This window comes from Dendrobates tinctorius, unplaced genomic scaffold (genome assembly GCF_039654945.1).
Source record: "Dendrobates tinctorius isolate UK_male_01 unplaced genomic scaffold, ASM3965494v1 ptg000120l, whole genome shotgun sequence".
In the NCBI taxonomy this organism is placed as follows: Eukaryota; Metazoa; Chordata; class Amphibia; order Anura; family Dendrobatidae; genus Dendrobates; species Dendrobates tinctorius.
This window is the reverse complement of record NW_027361788.1, coordinates 42,691,581-42,711,513: the sequence shown is the minus strand read 5'-3', so window position 1 is coordinate 42,711,513 and position 19,933 is coordinate 42,691,581. Positions and strand designations below refer to the sequence as shown.

General features: G+C 44.8%; 1 protein-coding gene across 1 annotated transcript in view; it reads left to right on the top strand.

Annotated features, from left to right (window-relative positions):
- Positions 1 to 19,503, top strand: part of LOC141046691 (rho guanine nucleotide exchange factor 3-like) — a 56,919-nt gene extending 37,416 nt beyond the window's left edge. The window contains exons 8-12 of the mRNA XM_073541284.1: positions 14,281 to 14,357; positions 14,452 to 14,709; positions 14,788 to 14,958; positions 18,512 to 18,701; positions 18,781 to 19,503. Of these exons, the coding sequence (XP_073397385.1) occupies positions 14,281 to 14,357; positions 14,452 to 14,709; positions 14,788 to 14,958; positions 18,512 to 18,701; positions 18,781 to 19,013 (929 nt within the window). The 3' untranslated portion in view covers positions 19,014 to 19,503. The remainder of the gene's footprint in view (positions 1 to 14,280; positions 14,358 to 14,451; positions 14,710 to 14,787; positions 14,959 to 18,511; positions 18,702 to 18,780) is intronic.
- Positions 19,504 to 19,933: the final 430 nt, after the last annotated feature.

Below are 19,933 nucleotides of genomic sequence, written 5' to 3'. Positions count from 1 at the left end.
TCGGCGACATTATAGGTTGTGTAGGCTATTTTCCCCACTACCTGGTAGGGCCCCTGCCATGCAGCTTGAAACTTATTCTGCTTAGTGGGCTCTAACACCAGGACCTTCTGTCCTATTTCCAAAGTGCGCTCTCTGGCCCTCCGATTGTACCATACGTGCTGGCGCCGCTGGGTCGCCTGCAGGTTCTCACGTACAACCTGGTCAGCTCCTGCAGGTGGTCCCGGAATTCCAGCACATAGGGTACAATAGGTACCCCTTCTATGAGGCCCTCCCCCTCCCAGTGTTCCAGCACTAAGTCTAGGCGTCCCCTTACCCATCTCCCGTATACCAGCTCGAACGGGGAGAACCCCATGGATTCTTGGGGCACCTCCCGATAGGCAAACGGGAGGTGTGGCAAGAATTTCTCCCAGTCCCTGTAGATCCTGGTAAAAGTCCCAATGAGCTGTTTTAATGTCCCGTTAAAGCGTTCACACAACCCATTGGTTTGCGGGTGGTACGGGGCGCTTCTAATGGACTTTACGCCACACAGCTTCCACAGTTGGTTGGTCACCTCTGCTGTAAACTGGGTACCCTGGTCCGAGATAATCTCCCGGGGAAATCCAACCCGTGAGAAAACCTGGAGCAGGGCGGCCGCCACTGTCTCTGCCAGTATGTTAGGTAACGCAACCGCCTCTGGATACCGTGTGGCATAATCTACCACTGTCAATATATACCTTTTCCGGACGGACTGGGTTTGGCTAACGGCCCTATCAGATCGACCGCTACTCGGCTAAATGGTTCCTCCACAATGGGGAGGGGGCGTAATTTGGCCTTGCATCGATCCCCCCTCTTGCCAATGCGCTGACAACTGTCACAGGTCTGGCAGTACTGACGAACATCATAGGTTACCCCCGGCCAAAAGAAGTTTTGGGTCAGACGATGCCTGGTGCGACTGACGCCGAAGTGCCCGGCCAAGGGTATATCATGAGAGATTCGCAGTAACTCCTGCCTATACTTCTTGGGAACTACCAGCTGTTGTTTTATAGTGGGGCTCGTCCCTGTGTGGTGCTGCTCTGTGATCCGGTAGAGGAGTCCCTGATGCCATAAAAACTGTTCCCCTTCCAGTACTCCTCTCCCCTCCTGTGCCTTCCCACGATATCCCTCTAATGAAGGATCCTCAAGTAACTCCCTCTTAAATTCATCTGGGGTGGCCCAAGAAATGTGTCTGGCTATGGGAATACGTGTAGGGCTGGGATGTCTTACCTGAGCCTCCTCTGAGTGTGATTCCGCCTCCGCAGCTCGAGCTTGTCTCTGGGTGGTCACAGGATAGGTCTCAGCCAGAGGGGCCACCAAGAATGCAGACAACATGGGCCCCAAGTCATTTCCCAGCAAGACGTCTGCAGGCAAATCCTCCATCAAGCCGACCTCAACAAGGCCATCCCCGACTCCCCAGTTCAGGTGAATCCTGGCAGTGGGCAGTCGATGTATAGCTCCCCCTGCTACACGGACTGCCACTGTCCGGTCCGTCTTCTCTTGGTCCCGGACGAGATGAGGCTTCACAAGGGTCAAAGTTTCCCCAGAATCTCTTAGTCCCTGCATACGTTTCCCATTAACCCACACGATCTGTCGATGCTATTGTCGATTATCTGCCCGGACTGCCTGCACGGGGTCTACTTCATGCAGCTCTTCCTCCATCTCTTCCACCCCTTGGTTAGTCGTAGCCCCCAATGCAGGGTCAGCTTCACCTTGGTAGCAGTGTACAGCAGCCCGGCTGAAGGTAGCTGTTCCCACCTTTGGCCACTGGGTATGCTGAGTCCGGTTGGGACATTGTCTTTGCAGGTGGCCCAGCTGATGACAGGTGTGGCATCGCGCCCCAGGGGGACTGTGGTAGGCCGGGTTTCTAGCTGGTCCCCCTACAATCTTCGGTGGTTTGGGGCCCTCCAGGTCCATGGGCGGGCCCCTAGTGACCACTTTTGATCCGGACAACTGCAGCCTCCTGGCATCATGATGTTCATCGGCCAGACGAGCGGCTTCCTCAAGAGTCGTTGGCCGCCTGTCCCGAAGCCATTCCTGTGTCTCGGGGTTTAGTCCATTAAAGAATCGTTCTAACAGGAAGAGCTGGAGGACGTCCTCCTTAGTGGTTGCTTGGCTCCCTTGTACCCACTGTAGCAGTGACTGCCGTAATTTACAGGCCCATTCAGCGTGGGTATCGGTTACGTGTTTTATAAGTCAGCGGAACTTTTGGCGGTATGCCTCTGGTGTCTGTGCATAGCGGGCCAAGATCACTTCTTTGATCCGCTCATAGTCCATAGAGTCCTCATCAGGTACCGTGCGATAGGCGTCCGCTGCCCGGCCTGTCAGCTTGCTGGCCAGAATCTGAACCCGTTCCTCCGTCTTCACTTGATGAAGGGCACACTGACACTCAAAGTCCTGCAGAAAGCCATCAATGTCTTCCTCTGCCTCCCCCAACTGTCGGAAGGCATTATACTGGATCTTTTTGTGGCTTACTGTTGAAGGTACCTGGTCGAAGGCCAGAGTGCCCCCTGCTCGCTGACTCTCCTCTCTCCGCTCTGCCATCTCCATCTTGGCCAGCTCCACTTTGGTCCGCTCTGCCATCTCCATCTTGGCTAGCTCTATCCTGGTTCGCTCAGCCATCTTTTCCTTCAGATCAGTATGCACATCAGCCATCACCTCTCGTATGATCTCTACTGCAGGGTTTGGGCCATAGAACGCCAGTCTGTTCTTTACCTCCCTCTGGAATTCGGTCTCCTCCACATTCACATTGGGGGGCGCTGCACTGTCGTGTTCCATGATGGCTGCTATCAAATCCGCTTTTGTTTTGTTGCTGGCGATCAACCCTCGGGCTTCCACCAGATCTTTTAATGTAGTCCTCTTTAACTTCTGGTAGTTATTTTCCATTCATTCCTTTCCTCCTGTAGAAAGGGTATCATATCCCGCCGCTGCCACCAGTGTAACGGGGTCTACCAAGCTGGAGTACCTCTTTCAGTACCACCCCGTGTTTTCGGAGGTCCGCTCTGCGTTGGCTGGAGTCTGAATGAGTGACGCTGGCTGGAATTCCTTGGTTACATGGGCGCATATAAAAGATCACTGTTTCTCCACGTATTTCCAGTCTGACAACACTTTACTCACAGGACACAGAATATATCACACAGATACAGAGGGCCGGCCAATAGAAAAGCGTCAGGCCAGACATACATTACAAAAGCCGCAGGTGGCCGGAGCCTGCCGATGTTTACTGTGGGAATTACAAATGTGGGGGGAGGGCGGATAAAAGGAGAATATCGTGTCCCCTCTGCCCAGGGGCGCAGCCTGTGAACTGATGCATTAGGGACATGCATCCCACATGGAACCTATTATACATACATATAACTGCACAACATATTGTGGGTGCTGAGTGGTTCTGTAACACGTAACACCAGCCTCTCATGTTAATATTCTAATTGCTTGTTTGTGACTGGACCATGGTTATTTTACCAATGAATACATTATTTTTCTCTGAAACTGTTTGTGTAACCTTTCTCATAGATAGTGTCATTCTTCAATTGGCATCTCTCTTCAAAAGAGCTGGAAGGTGTGAAATGTTTCCACTTTGTGGTTCTCAGTAAAGCCCCCTGGTGAGTTTGGAGACAGGAGACTGCCTTCTCAGGATAACATAGGTCATGACCTGTGTGGAGAGCTGCAGTCTAAGGACAGATGTTAATTTACTGCTGGTCATACATCCATACATGTACATATTTCACTACACGGCGCCTGCAGTGTTTTATAAGTATAATTCCTTTAGGCCCGTTACAGCGGTCCAGTGTTCGTGTTGTGGTACAGCGGTGGAGTGATTCAGTCCATCTGCTTTTTTGCCGTATGATTCATCTCGCACCGTTACTGCGATCATTACTGGTGTTGTGGTACATCAGTTGGGTGTCACACTCTCTGGATTCTGCTGTATAATGATCGGTCTACCACATATGTGATGGATATTTAGCATTGTACATATATATCAGACACTCACTACTGTGAGTTTTTTTTTACTGTTTTTAGAACTTTATGGATCAAGAGCAGGGCATATTTTTGCCGGTCAGGGATCTTTAGATGCACTTCATAAGATCAGGGGCTTGGTACAGTAAATTGATTCTATTCTTGATATTTTCTTCTGATTTTACAGATTAGTTTTCTATGTCTAGCCTAGTTCTTGCTCGGGGCTGTAGTCCTTAGGGCTTTTGTACCCACCCTGGTGCTATTCATTTGGCATTGCCCTTGGTATGTTGTCTGGAGGGACTTGCTGGAAAAGGGGAATTGGACCTACCAGTGATTCGATTTCCAAGTAGTCCCTCAAGACAGCGCCATTACTTTTCCCTCCCTTATGTTTTAGCTTGCAGATGACTTTCTATTGGGTGATATAGACCATTTGCATCCATCCTTCTGTGGTAATTTGGAAAAAACTGGAAGGTGGAGGTGGGAACGACCATTTAGCCTATCTGTGATCTGTGTAGGTCAAAGGAAGGACCATCTCCTGGTGTGCTGTCCAGAGGGACGCACTGGAAATCAATTTACCGGTAGGTCTAATTCCCCTTTTTTCTTCTTTATAGATATATTGTGCTGGTATATAGAGATATATATGTATACAGCAGTACATTACAGATAAAGACAGAACACTGAATTATTTTCCCATAAAGTTACTAAAGTAATAACAGAACAAAAATAATTACTCTAATCACATTTTTCTAATAAACCTTTTTCATTAAGCGTCACAAAGCAGTATGTAACATTTAGTATCTTGGAATCCTAACAAGTCGCACAATGCAGCGATTGGTAATTCACGCAATTGTTTTTTTTTTTTTTTTCTGTATTTAACCCATAATAAAACATACAATATAATGCTTACATGTGTTTATGGCTAAATGGCACCTAAAAAAACTATAGTTCCTCTGGGGAAATAAAAAAAACATGTGGCCTCATCTAGTTATGTTTGATTAGAGGATAAAAAAATGTTTTGGCTGTCATGTCTGTAAATATGGAAAGATGAACAACATATTCTGTTCATCTCAAAATATGTTGCTTCTAATTTTTAGAGGTTTTTGGCTTTCCTTAGTAGAAATTACATAAAAATATATGATTGCCTTTTATATAGCTGTGCTTAATGTGTATAAATGTATAATGAGTACATACATGTGTAATGTGTCTGTTTATGTATATATATTGTATGCATTCGTACATGTGTATGTTTTGTGGCAAATCCCGGTAGACTTGGGTTAAATCCTAGCTCTACAGGTTCTGCTTTTTTGAACCTGGATGGCTCTGCATATAACCAGGCTAGCTGTTCACCATAGTCAGTCAGCTGGGAGGAAGCTGACCAGAGTCTATTTGTGTTGAAGCTAAAGAGAAACACAATCCAGAATCTCTCTCTGAGAAGAGACTGCACAGGCCGTGTGCACCAAATTGCAATTATCACTAGCTGATACGAAGAAAAGCCATTGTGCTTGACTGAACTGGGACTAGCTCAGCTGTGTGAGAGTAGCCAGGATGTCATGATCCAGACCGAAGTTGGAGTACTGTTTTCCCTTTTTCCTGGTCTGGTCATGAAGAGGTTAACCTTTCTCAACCTCAGTCTGGGCTCAGGTTTGCTATTTGTCGCCGCTGCTTCCTGCAGGCGATGTCAGTTATAGTTCTTGCCTAGGGCTGCTGTAGCTGACTCTGATTGCTCTGATTGGTCCTGCTACGTTTGGTATCTGATCCCGTTTCTCTGTTTTTCCCCTATTTCCGTCCTGACTGTGTGTTTCTCTTTTATGTGCTGACTCTCTGGTTTTGACTTGGCTTGCATCTTGAATGTCAAGGCGGATGTCTTATCTCGCAGCTTGGATCCGATATCCCCTCCCGAACCTTCTTCCTCCATTCTTCAGTACGGGGTGGCCATTGCTGGGGTGTCCTCAGAGTTGAAGCAGGAGATTCGTGAGGCTTGGTCTCTTGCTCCTTCATCATTGCCTGACAACAAGCTCTTTGTCCCGGTTGAGTACTGGTTGAGGGTGCTCCAGGAGTTCCACGATTCTGCTCTTAGTGGGCATCCTGGAATTTCGTCCACTCGAAAAGCTATTGCTAGGCTGTTTTGGTGGTCGTCTGTTGTCTCTGTCGTCGCTGTGTTTGTGTCTGCGTGTGATACCGTGCCTTGCGAAAGTGTTCGGCCCCCTGGAACTTTTCAACCTTTTCCCACATATCATGCTTCAAACATAAAGATACCAAATGTAAATTTTTGGTGAAGAATCAACAACAAGTAGGACACAATTGTGAAGATAAACGAAAGTTATTGGTTATTTTATATTTTTTTGGAAATACAAAAACTGAAAAGTGGGGTGTGCAATTTATTCGGCCCCTTTAACTTAATACTTTGATGCGCCACCTTTTGCTGCGATTACAGCTGCAAGTCGCTTGCGGTATGTCTCTATCAGTTTTGTACATTGAGAGACTGAAATTCTTGCCCATTCTTCCTTGGCAAACAGCTCGAGCTCAGTGAGGTTGGATGGAGATCGTTTGTGAACAGCAATTTTCAGCTCTTCACAAGCGATCTTGTGCCCGTGCTAAGAGCTCCCATAACTGGCCAACTGGGGAATTGGTGCCATTGCCAATTCCGGATAGACCTTGGACTCATTTGTCCATGGACTTTATCTCCCTCCTTCCAATGGCAAAACTGTGATCTGGGTGGTGGTGGATAGATTCAGTAAACAGGCGGATTTTGTACCTTTAGCGGGACCGCCTAATGCTGAAACTTTTTCTAGGTTGTTAATTAAGCATGTGGTACGATTGGATGGTATTCCTTTGAATGTGGTTTCAGATATGGGGTACAATTTGTGTCCAAATTCTGGAGGGCTTTTTGTTAAAGGTTAGCCTATCATTCTGAAACCAATGGTCAGACGGAGAGGACTAATCAGTCTCTTGAACAAATTTTGCGGTGTCTTGCCACGTCCCAGCAGGATGATTGGTGTTCTTTGTTACCAGTGGTGGAGTTTGCTTTTAATAATAGTATTAATCAGTCCACAAATACCTATCCGTTCTTTTGTAATTATGGCTTTCACCCCCATTTTGGCGAGTTCTCCAGGATGGAATCAGGGTGTCCTGGGGCTGACTCGGCCAATCAGCAGCTGAGAGAGGTATGGAGGGAGGTCAAGAGGAACATTGGGTAAGCTAAGGGCAAACATACACAGTTTGCGGATAAGCGACGATCTACTTGGCGTCTTGGCATGCTTTCCACCAGTCTTTCACACTGCTTTTGGGTGACCTTATGCCACTCCTGGTACAAAAATATAAGCAGTTCTTCTTTGTTTGATGGCTTGTGACTATCTATCATCCTCTTGATTACATTCCAAAGGTTTGCAATGGGGTTCAGGTCTGGAGAATGGGCTGCCCGTGACAGGGTTTTGATGTGGTGGTCTCTTAATTTTTGCCAGCTGTATATATACAGTGCCTACAAGTAGTATTCAACCCCCTGCAGATTTAGCAGGTTTGATAAGATGCAAATAAGTTAGAGCCTTCAAACTTCACACAAGAGCAGGATTTATTAACAGATGCATAAATCTTACAACCCAAAAAGTTATGTTGCTCAGTTAAATTTTAATAAATTTTAAACATACAAGTGTGGGTCAATTATTATTCAACCCCTAGGTTTAATATTTTGTGGAATAACCCTTGTTTGCAATTACAGCTAATAATCGTCTTTTATAAGACCTGATCAGGCCGGCACAGGTCTCTGGAGTTATCTTGGCCCACTCCTCCATGCAGATCTTCTCCAAGTTATCTAGGTTCTTTGGGTGTCTCATGTGGACTTTAATCTTGAGCTCCTTCCACAAGTTTTCAATTGGGTTAAGGTCAGGAGACTGACTAGGCCACTCCAACACCTTGATTTTTTGCCTCTTGAACCAGGCCTTGGTTTTCTTGGCTGTGTGCTTTGGGTCGTTGTCTTGTTGGAAGATGAAATGACGACCCATCTTAAGATCCTTGATGGAGGAGCGGAGGTTCTTGGCCAAAATCTCCAGGTAGGCCGTGCTATCCATCTTCCCATGGATGCGGACCAGATGGCCAGGCCTCTTGGCTTAGAAACAGCCCCACAGCATGATGCTGCCACCACCATGCTTGACTGTAGGGATGGTATTCTTGGGGTTGTATGCAGTGCCATCCAGTCTCCAAACGTCACGTGTGTGGTTGGCACCAAAGATCTTGATCTTGGTCTCATCAGACCAGAGAACCTTGAACCAGTCTGTCTCAGAGTCCTCCAAGTGATCATGAGCAAACTGTAGACGAGCCTTGACATGACGCTTTGAAAGTAAAGGTACCTTACGGGCTCGTCTGGAACGGAGACCATTGCGGTGGAGTACGTTACTTATGGTATTGACTGAAACCAATGTCCCCACTGCCATGAGATCTTCCCGGAGCTCCTTCCTTGTTGTCCTTGGGTTAGTCTTGACACTTCGGACAAGCCTGGCCTCGGCACGGGAGGAAACTTTCAAAGGCTGTCCAGGCCGTGGAAGGTCAACAGTAGTTCCATAAGCCTTCCACTTCCGGATGATGCTCCCAACAGTGGGGACAGGTAGGTTTTGTACCCCTTGCCAGCCTTGTGACCCTCCACGATCTTGTCTCTGATGGCCTTGGAATGCTCCTTTGTCTTTCCCATGTTGACCATGTATGAGTGATGTTCACAAGTTTGGGGAGGGTCTTAAATAGTCAGAAAAGGCTGGAAAAAGAGATAATTAATCCAAACATGTGAAGCTCATTGTTCTTTGTGCCTGAAACACTTCTTAATACTTTAGGGGAACTAAACAGAATTCTGGTGGTTTGAGGGGTTGAATAATAAATGACCCTCTGAATAAACTTTTCACAATTTAAAAAAAAATTAAACAAAGAAATAACATTCTTTTTTGCTGCAGTGCATTTCACACTTCCAGGCTGATCTACAGTCCAAATGTCACAATGCCAAGTTAATTCCGAATGTGTAAACCTGCTAAATCTGCAGGGGGTTGAATACTACTTGTAGGCACTGTACATGTACCATGCGTCTGTAATGTATAATGTGTACATGAGTGTATAATGTCTCATTCAGGTATTATGTATAATGTGTATATGCATGTGTAATTTATGTATGTATAATGTGTATGTGTGTGTAATATAGGTATGATGTGTACATGTGTGTGTAATGTATACAGATATGATGTGTATGTGTAATGTATATACAGTAGGTATGATGTGTACATGTGTGTGTAATGTATACAGATATGAGGTGTTTATGTATGTGTAATGTATATACAGTAGGTATGATGTGTATGTGTGTGTGTAATGTACGTTGTGTACATGTGTCTAATGTATATACGTGTGATGTATGATGTGTACATGTGTGCGTAATGTATACATGTATAATGTGTACATGTGTGTAAAGTATAGGTGTGATGTGTACATGTGTGTGTTCTGTATATAGGTAAAATGTGGACGTGTGTGTATACAGTGGGTATGGAAAGTATTCAGACCCCTTTAAATTTTTCACTCTTTGTTTCATTGCAGCCATTTGGTAAATTAAAAAAAAAGTTCATTTTTTTCTCATTAATGTACACTCCGCACCCATCTTGACTGAAAAAAAAAAAGGTAGAAATGTTTGCAAATGTATTAAAAAAGAAAATCTGAAATATCACATGGTCATAAGTATTCAGCCCCTTTGCTCAGTATTGAGTAGAAGCACCTTTTGAGCTAGTGCAGTCATGAATCTTCTTGGGAATGATGCAACAAGTTTTTCACACCTGCATTTGGGGATCCTCTGCCATTCTTCCTTGCAGATCCTCTCCAGTTCCGTCAGGTCGGATGGTGAACGTTGCTTGACAGTCATTTTCAGGTCTCTCCAGAGACGCTCAATTGGGTTTAGGTCAGAGCTCTGGGTGGGCCAGTCAGGAATGGTCACAGAGTTGTTCTGAAGCCACTCCTTTGTTATTTTAGCTGTGTGCTTAGGGTCATTCTCTTGTTGGAAGGAGAGCCATCAGCCAAGTCTGAGGTCCAGAGCACTCTGGAAGACTTTTTCCTCCAGGATATCTCTGTACTTGGCCACATTCATGTTTCTTTCAATTGCAACCAGGCGTCCTGTCCCTGCAGCTGAGAAACACCCCCATAGGGCGATTCAATGGTAACTTATGTTACATTCACAAGCCAAAAACTGAGTTAATAATAGCTACAGACTGTTGTTTGAAGGCAGGCACAAAAATGAGTGAATGTATATTGTACTAATTATGCAAATTGTCTCTTCAGAGAGGAAGAGGACTAGAACTCTAGTGCCACCTATTGGAAGTAGCAATCCTAAAAGTCAGTGTTGACCCTTTAATGAGCCTTGTTACATGACTTAGGATAAAAGCCAAGCCAGAATCTCAATTTGCAGACACTGTGTTTCGGGGTACTGCCCCTCGTCAGTGCAAAGTGTGAGATCTGGTTTGCTGTGAGAGAGGCGTCTGACCGATATCCAAGAAGCATCATTTCTCCTTGCGGAGAATGACATGCTAAGCATGTCGTGGTGAGGAGACTTAAAGCCGCAATGCTCCTCTGGGAAATATGCCAATTATGCAAATTGTCTCTTCAGAGAGGAAGAGGACTAGAACTAGTGTATATTGTACATTACACTATTCTCAATAGATTTCAACACAGTTTGATTTTTCAACAATACAAATTAAATACAAAATACAGTGTTATTACTTGGTTTCTTAGGCTACACAAAAAGGAAAGGTAATTGTCCATATCATGAGACTAACAAATTTTCTGTTCTGGTGAACAGAGGAGAAGCACTATTTTTATTGTGTTAAAACACCACAGTCCAAGCAAACTTTAGCAAATTTATTTTAACCTCTCAAGTTAAATGCAACAGTTTTTATTACAAGAAATGTAGGTATCTTACGTTACAACACAATATAGTAACTTACGTTACAAAACAAATAATTTGTTCAGCTTTATTAGTGTTCATATTTGAGAAGGCAAACTGACTTTATTTAGACAAAACATAGGCTGTATGTGAATTCATTGGTGTGAACTACATATGTAGACTAAAATTTAGTATAAAAATGTAATCAATCAATATTCATACTTCAGTTGTCAACATTTTTGCAGAGTGGAAATTTTGATTACAAAGTGTGACCGTTGATCAATTACATAATGTAGACTACAGGAAATATGTATATCTTTGTACCATGTTAGCCAGTAGATAGACAAATATATATTTGTATGCCTGATCACAGCACCATGGATATGAAGTTACTGGTATTGAAAGGTAACGTCACATCTCAGAGAGACAGAAGAGTCTGCGAGTACAAACTCATGACGACCTCTGACATTCTCAATGCAGGAATGACTGTGTCGCATGGATTTATGTCTTTTTACATCAATTAAGGAATTTGCTCCTAAGAGCTTGTGGGGGCCATCACAACACATTAGGAGACCCCAATCAGAGGGCAATAGAACTTTCACTTCTTATCTATGAACTGTTCCAATATTTATGGCCGTAACTGTCTATCACTCCCCCATAATGATTGTTCTGCTTCATGTCACTTGTCTTAACTATTGCATTTTTTCTGTGCTGTTTTGTGTATAAATATGTGATTTGTCAGATTTTGTATTAGTCTAGCCTGATGGAGACCTGAGTAGTCTGGAAAGCTTGCAATGTGTTACCATCTTTTCAGTTAGCCATTAAAAGGTATCAACCACTGAGGACTCTCAATTCAATTCTGAATATTCTTCTATAATGTAGACTAAGTTTTAATCTACGCCTACATATGTGGTCCAGTCCAATGAATTCAGACACAGCTAATGAGGAACTTCAATAAGGATGTAAATTTGTGCTCACTGCTCATTTAACTTCCTGGCTAATCAACAAATTCCCAAATGTCCCTAGAACCCATTTTCAGGGAAGAATCAACCTTTCTTAAAATTTGACAGACATAATAAATTTCATCATCTTTAGATGGCCATTTCTAGGTATTTTTATTCTTGCCATAGAGTTCCATGGTTTTCACTTTCATCTCATTTCGTGCAACCTCAGTAACCACTCCACGATACTTTCTGCCATCATACATTACTTCAGCCCAGACATCAACTTTGTATTCAATATCAGGGTACTTGCAGTTATTAGAATTGTAATAGACCATGTTTTTAGTGGTTCTAAAGCCAATAAATTTGCCTGCAAAATACCCTATGGCATGAAATTTGGAAATATAATATTATAATATATATAATCTAAATATACAATATAATATACAGTATATAAATCTGATATATTATAAAGTATAATAATACTTATAAAGTAAAATGAACATCAAAATTATGATAGTATTTAATTATTTCAAAAAGCTGACTATAAGTGTTGTCCAAAGATTGAAAGGCAGGTAACTTACATTGAAAAGCTGAAGTAACTTATGTTACAAGGCTGATGTTAACTTACGTTACAATAAGTTTACTTCATACAGAAACTGTGAAACTTTTAGCAGCAACATGAAACTTAGTGAATAGTTAATACATTATGCAATAGAAGAACTCTGAAAGTTACAACTTAATCTATGCTTAGTTCTCAATCCTTCAAAAACTTTTTTTTTTTTTTTGGTAACTTACGTTACGGAGAAAATGTCTACAATGGATATGTGCAAAATTTCTGGTAAACAATAATCTTACGGAACCAAAGATATTATAGTATTTTGGTTTCCTAACAGTACTTCTTATATATTTACTGAACTTAAGTTATGCATGTTGCTAGTTAATAGTAATCCACTTACCAATATAGCCTGTTACTGTATGATTCCAGTAAGAACAGTAGCTGTTTACATGCAACCCTCTGCCATCTTGGATATATATGGAATTTGAAAGAAACAGTGTTGCCACCTTATGCCATGTGTAATGAAGCACCAACTTACAAAAAATTAACTATTTCCAAAATAGTTGAAAATTTTGAAAATATTCCTTCTCTGCATGGAACCGACCCATAGCATGATGCTGCCACCACTATGTTTCACTGTTGGGATTGTATTGGGCAGGTTATGAGCAGTGCCTGGTTTTCTCCACACATACCGCGTAGAATTATCACCAAAAAGTTCTATCTTCCCCTCATCACACCAGAGAATCTTATTTCTCATAGTCTGGGAGTCCTTCGTGTGTTTTTTAGCAAACTCTATGCGGGCTTTCATATGTCTTGCACTGAGGAGAGGCTTCCGTCGGGTCACTCTGCCATAAAGACCTGATTGGTGGATAGTTGACTTTGTGGAACTTTCTCCCATCTCCCTACTGCATTTAGGGAGCTCAGCCACAGTGATCTTGGGGTTCTTCTTTACCTCTCTCAAAAAGGCTCTTCTCCCACGATTGCTCAATTTCGCTGGACAGCCAGGTCTATGAAGACTTCTGATGGTCCCAAACTTCTTCCATTTAAGGATTATATAGGCCACTGTGCTCTTAGGAACCTTGAGTACTGCAGAAATTCTTTTGTAACCTTGGCCAGATGTGTGCCTTGCCACAGTTCTGTCTCTGAGCTCCTTGGCCAGTTCCTTTGACCTCATGATTCCCATTTGGTCTGACATGCACTGTGAGCTGTGAGGTCTTATATAGACAGGTGTGTGCCTTTACAAATCAAGTCCAATTTAATTATACACAGCTGGACTCCAATGAAGGAGTAGAACCATCTCAAGGAGGATCACAAGGAAATGGACAGGATGTGACTTAAATATGAGTGTCTGAGCAAAGGGTCTGAATACTTATGACCATGTGATATTTCAGTTTTTCTTCTTTAATAAATTTGCAAAAATTTCTACATTTCTGTTTTTTTTCAGTCAAGATATGGGGTGCAGAGTGTACATTAATAAGAAAAAAAAGGAACTTTTTGAATTTACCAAATGGCAGCAATGAAACAAAGAGTGAAAAATGTAAAGGGGTCTGAATACTTTCAGTACCCACTGTATATGTATAATGTGTAAGGTATATGCATATTTTATAAATGTGTGCCTAATGTGAATATGGAATATGTATGTGTAAGTGCATAGTGAATGTTTGTGTGTTTACACTGGTGTCGCATGACAAAGAAGGGCCCAGACACGAGTCTTGCACAGGGTCCTTTGGCTGGCAGTGTCCTGACCTGACCTGTAGATAGTATATGGGATCTCTTATTGAACCTTACTCTACATTGATGAGTATATACTGTAATGAAGAGTGAGCCCCTTACCTATACTAATGAATCCCTCAGACAGCAGGTGGTGACCCTCCTCCACCATTGCTTCTGACTAGTTATTGCATTTTCCCTTTTAGATCTCTTTGATCGCTTGGTAAGGTTGCGACGTGAAGATGGTACTCTAGACCAAATGGGGCCCACCATGTTGGATTGGGTGAGTATGTACTTACAAAGGTGTTACCAGCATGGGGCACCATTAATTTTTGTCCCTATATTCTGCCAATAATATATACATGTATACTCTACAGCTTCCTTGTCTTCACTCCTACAAAGCATATTGCTGTAATCAAGTAGCTGCCAAAGCTCTGCTGGACCACAAGAGGCGTAATTCGGCAGTGCACAATTTCCTTCAGCTTTGCCAAGAGTCTGCATTCAGTCGTAAACTAGATGTGTGGAGCTTCCTGGACCTGCCCCGGAGTCGACTGGTGAAGTATCCACTGCTGCTGAAAGAGCTGCTGAAGCACACGGTTCCCGAGCACCCCGACCATGCTGCCCTGAGCCAGGCCGTGAGTGTCATCTGGTGAACGGACCTATCTGATGGATGATCTCTTGTGTTGTTGCTCATCTGTCTACTCTTTGCCTAGATCTCCATCATCCAAGGCATTATTAGTATGATAAATCACAAGGCCGGGGAGGCCGAGTGTGACTATTATAGGAAGAGACTATGTTACCTGTACGAAAACCAGAAGGAAGAGGATGTGTCTCGCTCGCGTCTCCTGCTGTGTCACGGGGAGCTGAAGAACAATAAAGGCCAGGTAAGGGATCAATTAGATCCGCCATGTTCTCAGGAGGCTTCACAGATAACACTTCTGAGAACTTGGGACTAAAGGCCCCGTCACACTAAGCGATCTCGGTAGCGAGATCGCTGCTGAGTCACAACTTTTGTGACGTAACAGCGATCTCACCAGCGAGATCGCTGTGTGTGACAGTGATCAGCGACCGGCCCCCCTGCCGGCATCGCTGATCGCTGGAAGAAACCTCTGGACATTTCTTTCCAGCGATCAGGTGTAAAAAATAATAAAAAAAAATAAAAAATATAGTTATTCTCACCTTCCGACGTACCATTCAGCCATCCTGCCTCTCTCCACGCTCCGGTCCCAGTGATCCTTTGCACGAATGACCGCGAGACTTTGTTATCCCTCGAGACCGTGACATCTCGCGGTCATTCTCGCAAAGGATCACTGGGACCGGAGCGTGGAGAGAGGCAGGATGGCTGAACGGGATGTCGGAAGGTGAGAATAACTATATTTTTTATTTTGATTCTATTTTTTACAGGGATGGCCAGCGATGCCGGGCGCTCGGCATCGCTGTGCTGATCGCTGGTGAAGCTGTCTGTGTGACAGCTCACGAGCGATCACATAGCGACTTACTAGCGATCCTGACACCTTGATATCGGTGTCGGGATCGCTGGTAAGTCGCTTAGTGTGACGGGGCCTTAAGGTGACTTGACATCTCGTTGTTTATTTTATAATAAAACTATCTGAAGTGCCCAGCGCTGCCCGGGCATAGTAACTAACTGCGGTTAGTTATAATAAATTATAATGATTATATCTCTCTCTCTATATAGCCACCGGACTACTACCCCTAATATCCCACATCATCAAGTCAGCCAGAGCCACCGGACTACTACCCCTAATATCCCACATCATCCCGTCAGCCAGAGCCACCAGACTACTACCCCTAATATCCCACATCATCCCGTCCGCCAGAGCCACCGGACTGCTACCCCTAATATCCCACATCGTCCCGTCTGCCAGAGCCACTGGACTGCTACCCCTAATATCCCACATCATTCTGTCAGAGCCACCGGACTATTACACCTAATATCCCACATCATCCCGTCAGCCAGAGCCACTGGACAACTACCACTAATATCCCACATCATCCCGTCAGCCAGAGCCACCGGACTACTACCCCTAATATCCCACATCATCCCGTCCGCCAGAGCCACCGGACTGCTACCCCTAATATCCCACATCGTCCCGTCCGCCAGAGCCACTGGACTGCTACCCCTAATATCCCACATCATTCTGTCAGAGCCACCGGACTACTACCCCTAATATCCCACATCATCCCGTCAGCCAGAGCCACCGGGCTACTACCCCTAATATCCCACATCATCCCGTCAGCCAGAGCCACCGGGCTACTACCCCTAATATCCCACATCATCCCGTCACAGCCGCCGGACTATTACCCCTAATATCCCACATCATCCCGTCAGAGCCACCAGACTACTACCCCTAATATCCCACATCATTCCGTCAGAGCCACCGGACTACTACCCCTAATATCCCACATCATCCCGTTAGAGCCACCGGACTACTAGCCCTAAGATTCCACATCATCCCGTCAGAGCCACCGGACTACTACCCCTAATATCCCACATCATTCCGTCAGAGCCACCGGACTACTACCCCTAATATTCCACATCATCCCGTCAGCCACATCCACCGGACTACTACCCCTAATATCCCACATCATCCTGTCAGCCAGAGCCACCGGACTACTACCCCTAATATCCCACATCATCCCGTCAGCCAGAGCCACTGGGCTACTACCCCTAATATCCCACATCATCCCGTCAGCCAGAGCCACCGGGCTACTACCCCTAATATCCCACATCATCCCATCAGCCAGAGCCACCAGACAACTACCACTAATATCCCACATCATCCCGTCACAACCGCCGGACTATTACCCCTAATATCCCACATCATCCCATCATAGCCACCGGACTACTAGCCCTAATATTCTACATCATCCCGTCAGAGCCACCGGACTACTACCCCTAATATCCCACATCATCCTGTCAGCCAGAGCCACCGGGCTACTACCCCTAATATCCCACATCATCCCGTCAGCCAGAGCCACCGGGCTACTACCCCTAATATCCCACATCATCCCATCAGCCAGAGCCACCAGACAACTACCACTAATATCCCACATCATCCCGTCACAGCCGCCGGACTATTACCCCTAATATCCCACATCATCCCATCATAGCCACCGGACTACTAGCCCTAATATTCTACATCATCCCGTCAGAGCCACCGGACTACTACCCCTAATATCCCACATCATCCTGTCAGCCAGAGCCACCGGACTACTACCCCTAATATCCCACATCATCCCGTCAGCCAGAGCCACCGGGCTACTACCCCTAATATCCCACATCATCCCATCAGCCAGAGCCACCAGACTACTACTCCTAATATCCCACATCATTCCGTCAGAGCCACCGGACTACTACCCCTAATATCCCACATCATCCTGTCAGCCAGAGCCACTGGACTACTACCCCTAATATTCCACATCATCCCGTCAGCCAAAGCCATCGGAATACTACCCCTAATATTCCACATCATCCCGTCAGCCAGAGCTACCGGACTACTACCCCTAATATCCCACATCATCCCGTCCGCCAGAGCCACCGGACTACTACCCCTAATATCCCACATCATCCAGTCAGCCAGAGCCACCGGACTACTACCCCTAATATCCCACATCATCCAGTCAGCTAGAGCCACCGGACTTTTACCCCTAATATCCCACATCATTCCGTCAGAGCCACCGGACTACTACCCCTAATATCCCACATCATCCCATCAACTAGAGCCACCGGACTACTACCCCTAATATCCCACATCATCCCGTCAGCCAGAGCCACCGGACTACTACCCCTAATATCCCACATCATCCCGTCAGCCAGAGCCACCGGACTACTACCCCTAATATCCCACATCATCCCATCAGCAAGAGCCACCGGACTGCTCCTAATATCCCACATCCTAACTTCCATACCGGGGATCCCTTTAAGAGAGGCCTGGGGTCAAAACCAAAGTGCTGGATGGATTTGCCCTAACTTCCATACCAATGATCCCTTTAAGAGGGAAGATGTGCCTATGGAATGGAGAATGTGTGATGGGTGGAGGGGGGATTCATTTCTGTCATGTGCTCTCTGCTCCTTTCTGGAGGCAGACAATGGCTGGGAGCTTATGTTCCTGGGAATGCTAGATTTCTCCCACCATGGCAGTGTTCTGCTGAGGTGTTGTCACGGAGTGAGAAAACTGTTGCTCATGGCAAGCAATCACAGCTCAGCTTTTTTTAAACAGCTCTGGTGAAATGAAAGATGTTTCGTGATTGGTGATACACACACACATACATACATACATACATACATACATTCACACACACATACATATATATATATATATATATATATATAGATGATGTTATTATGGGTTGTAGCCATTGCATGTAATGATGAGTATGATGTATGAATGTCTTGTCTTCATTCTCACCCTCTAGAGGCTCCATGTCTTCTTGTTTGAGATGATCCTCGTCCTCACCCGTCTGGTGACCAACAATGATCAGTTAGAGTTCCAGGTCTACCGACAACCCATCCCGCTGCCCGAACTAGTCCTGGAGGACCTTCCTGATGGAGAGGCACGGGTCAGTGGCTCCATACGAGGGGCATTCACTGCTGCTAATGAACGAGGTAAAGGACAGGACATGCATATTTCAGGGATGTGTGCTGTAGTTCTACTTTTTTACTTTCTTTCTATTTTTGTTTTCAGCAAAAAACTTTTTCCGTGTAAGTTTTCGTGACCGCTCGCGGGGACAATCTCACACCTTGCAAGCCAATGACTCTTTCAACAAACAGCAGTGGGTCAGCTGCATCCGACATGCTATGGTGGCAAGCAGAGAGCAGCGTGCCAGCCCTGGCACATCTCAGGACACCCCTTGTACTCTCATTAATCTCTCAGACTTAAGCCTGAACTGCCATGAAGAGAAGATGGAGGATGGATAGAGGATTGCAGACGGACGATTACAAAGTCTGATGTATGGGTCGCTACATCAGGACTTGGAGCCACCCCTGAAATCTGTGGGACACCCCCACCCTCATTCCTCCGCACGTCTCCCTTACCCCTGTGTACATAGTTCTGGGTTGTGTCTGTATGTCGACTGGATTTTGATACAAAATGTTGAGGATTTTTATTTCATAAAGCATTTTTCAAAAAAATCTCATTATTACCAGAATGTAATTACTCGTGTTCCTCTGCGGTGTTGTTTTTTTTATATGACTTGGGGCTCACAGTCGTCATGTGTCAGAAATGACATCGCTAAAAATGTATCTGTTGTATTTATGATAAGAACTAATACACAATCCTTATTCCGCTCTGGAGCAAAATTATTATCAGAAGGAAGAAATCGTGAATAATGAAATCAAGAATTTTAGAAATAGCATCTGTACTAGGGATAGAATAACCAATAAAGAATCTGCAGTGTCTTAAATTCTCCATTGAGATGATTGTGAGTTCATGACTATCCTAAACCAGAGATTTCTAACCTATCTCAAAACGACAACCCACAGCATGCCAATTGTATTGGTTTCTGTACCCTGTGTCACTGAATGTAGAAAAAGACCGGAGTCAGCCACATTCTGAAGCAATGCTATACCACCCGTATACTCTTACACCACACATTATACCAACCTCACGTATACTCCTATACCACATGTTATACCGACCTCCCTTAATGCTCCTGCACTACACATTATTCCGACCTCCCATATACTCTTGCACCACATATTATACCGACCTCCCATATACTCCTTCACCACACGTAATACCGACCTCCCGTATACCCCTGCACCACACGTTATAACCGACCTCCCGTATACTCTTACACCACACGTTATACCGACTTCCCCGTATGCTCCTACACCAC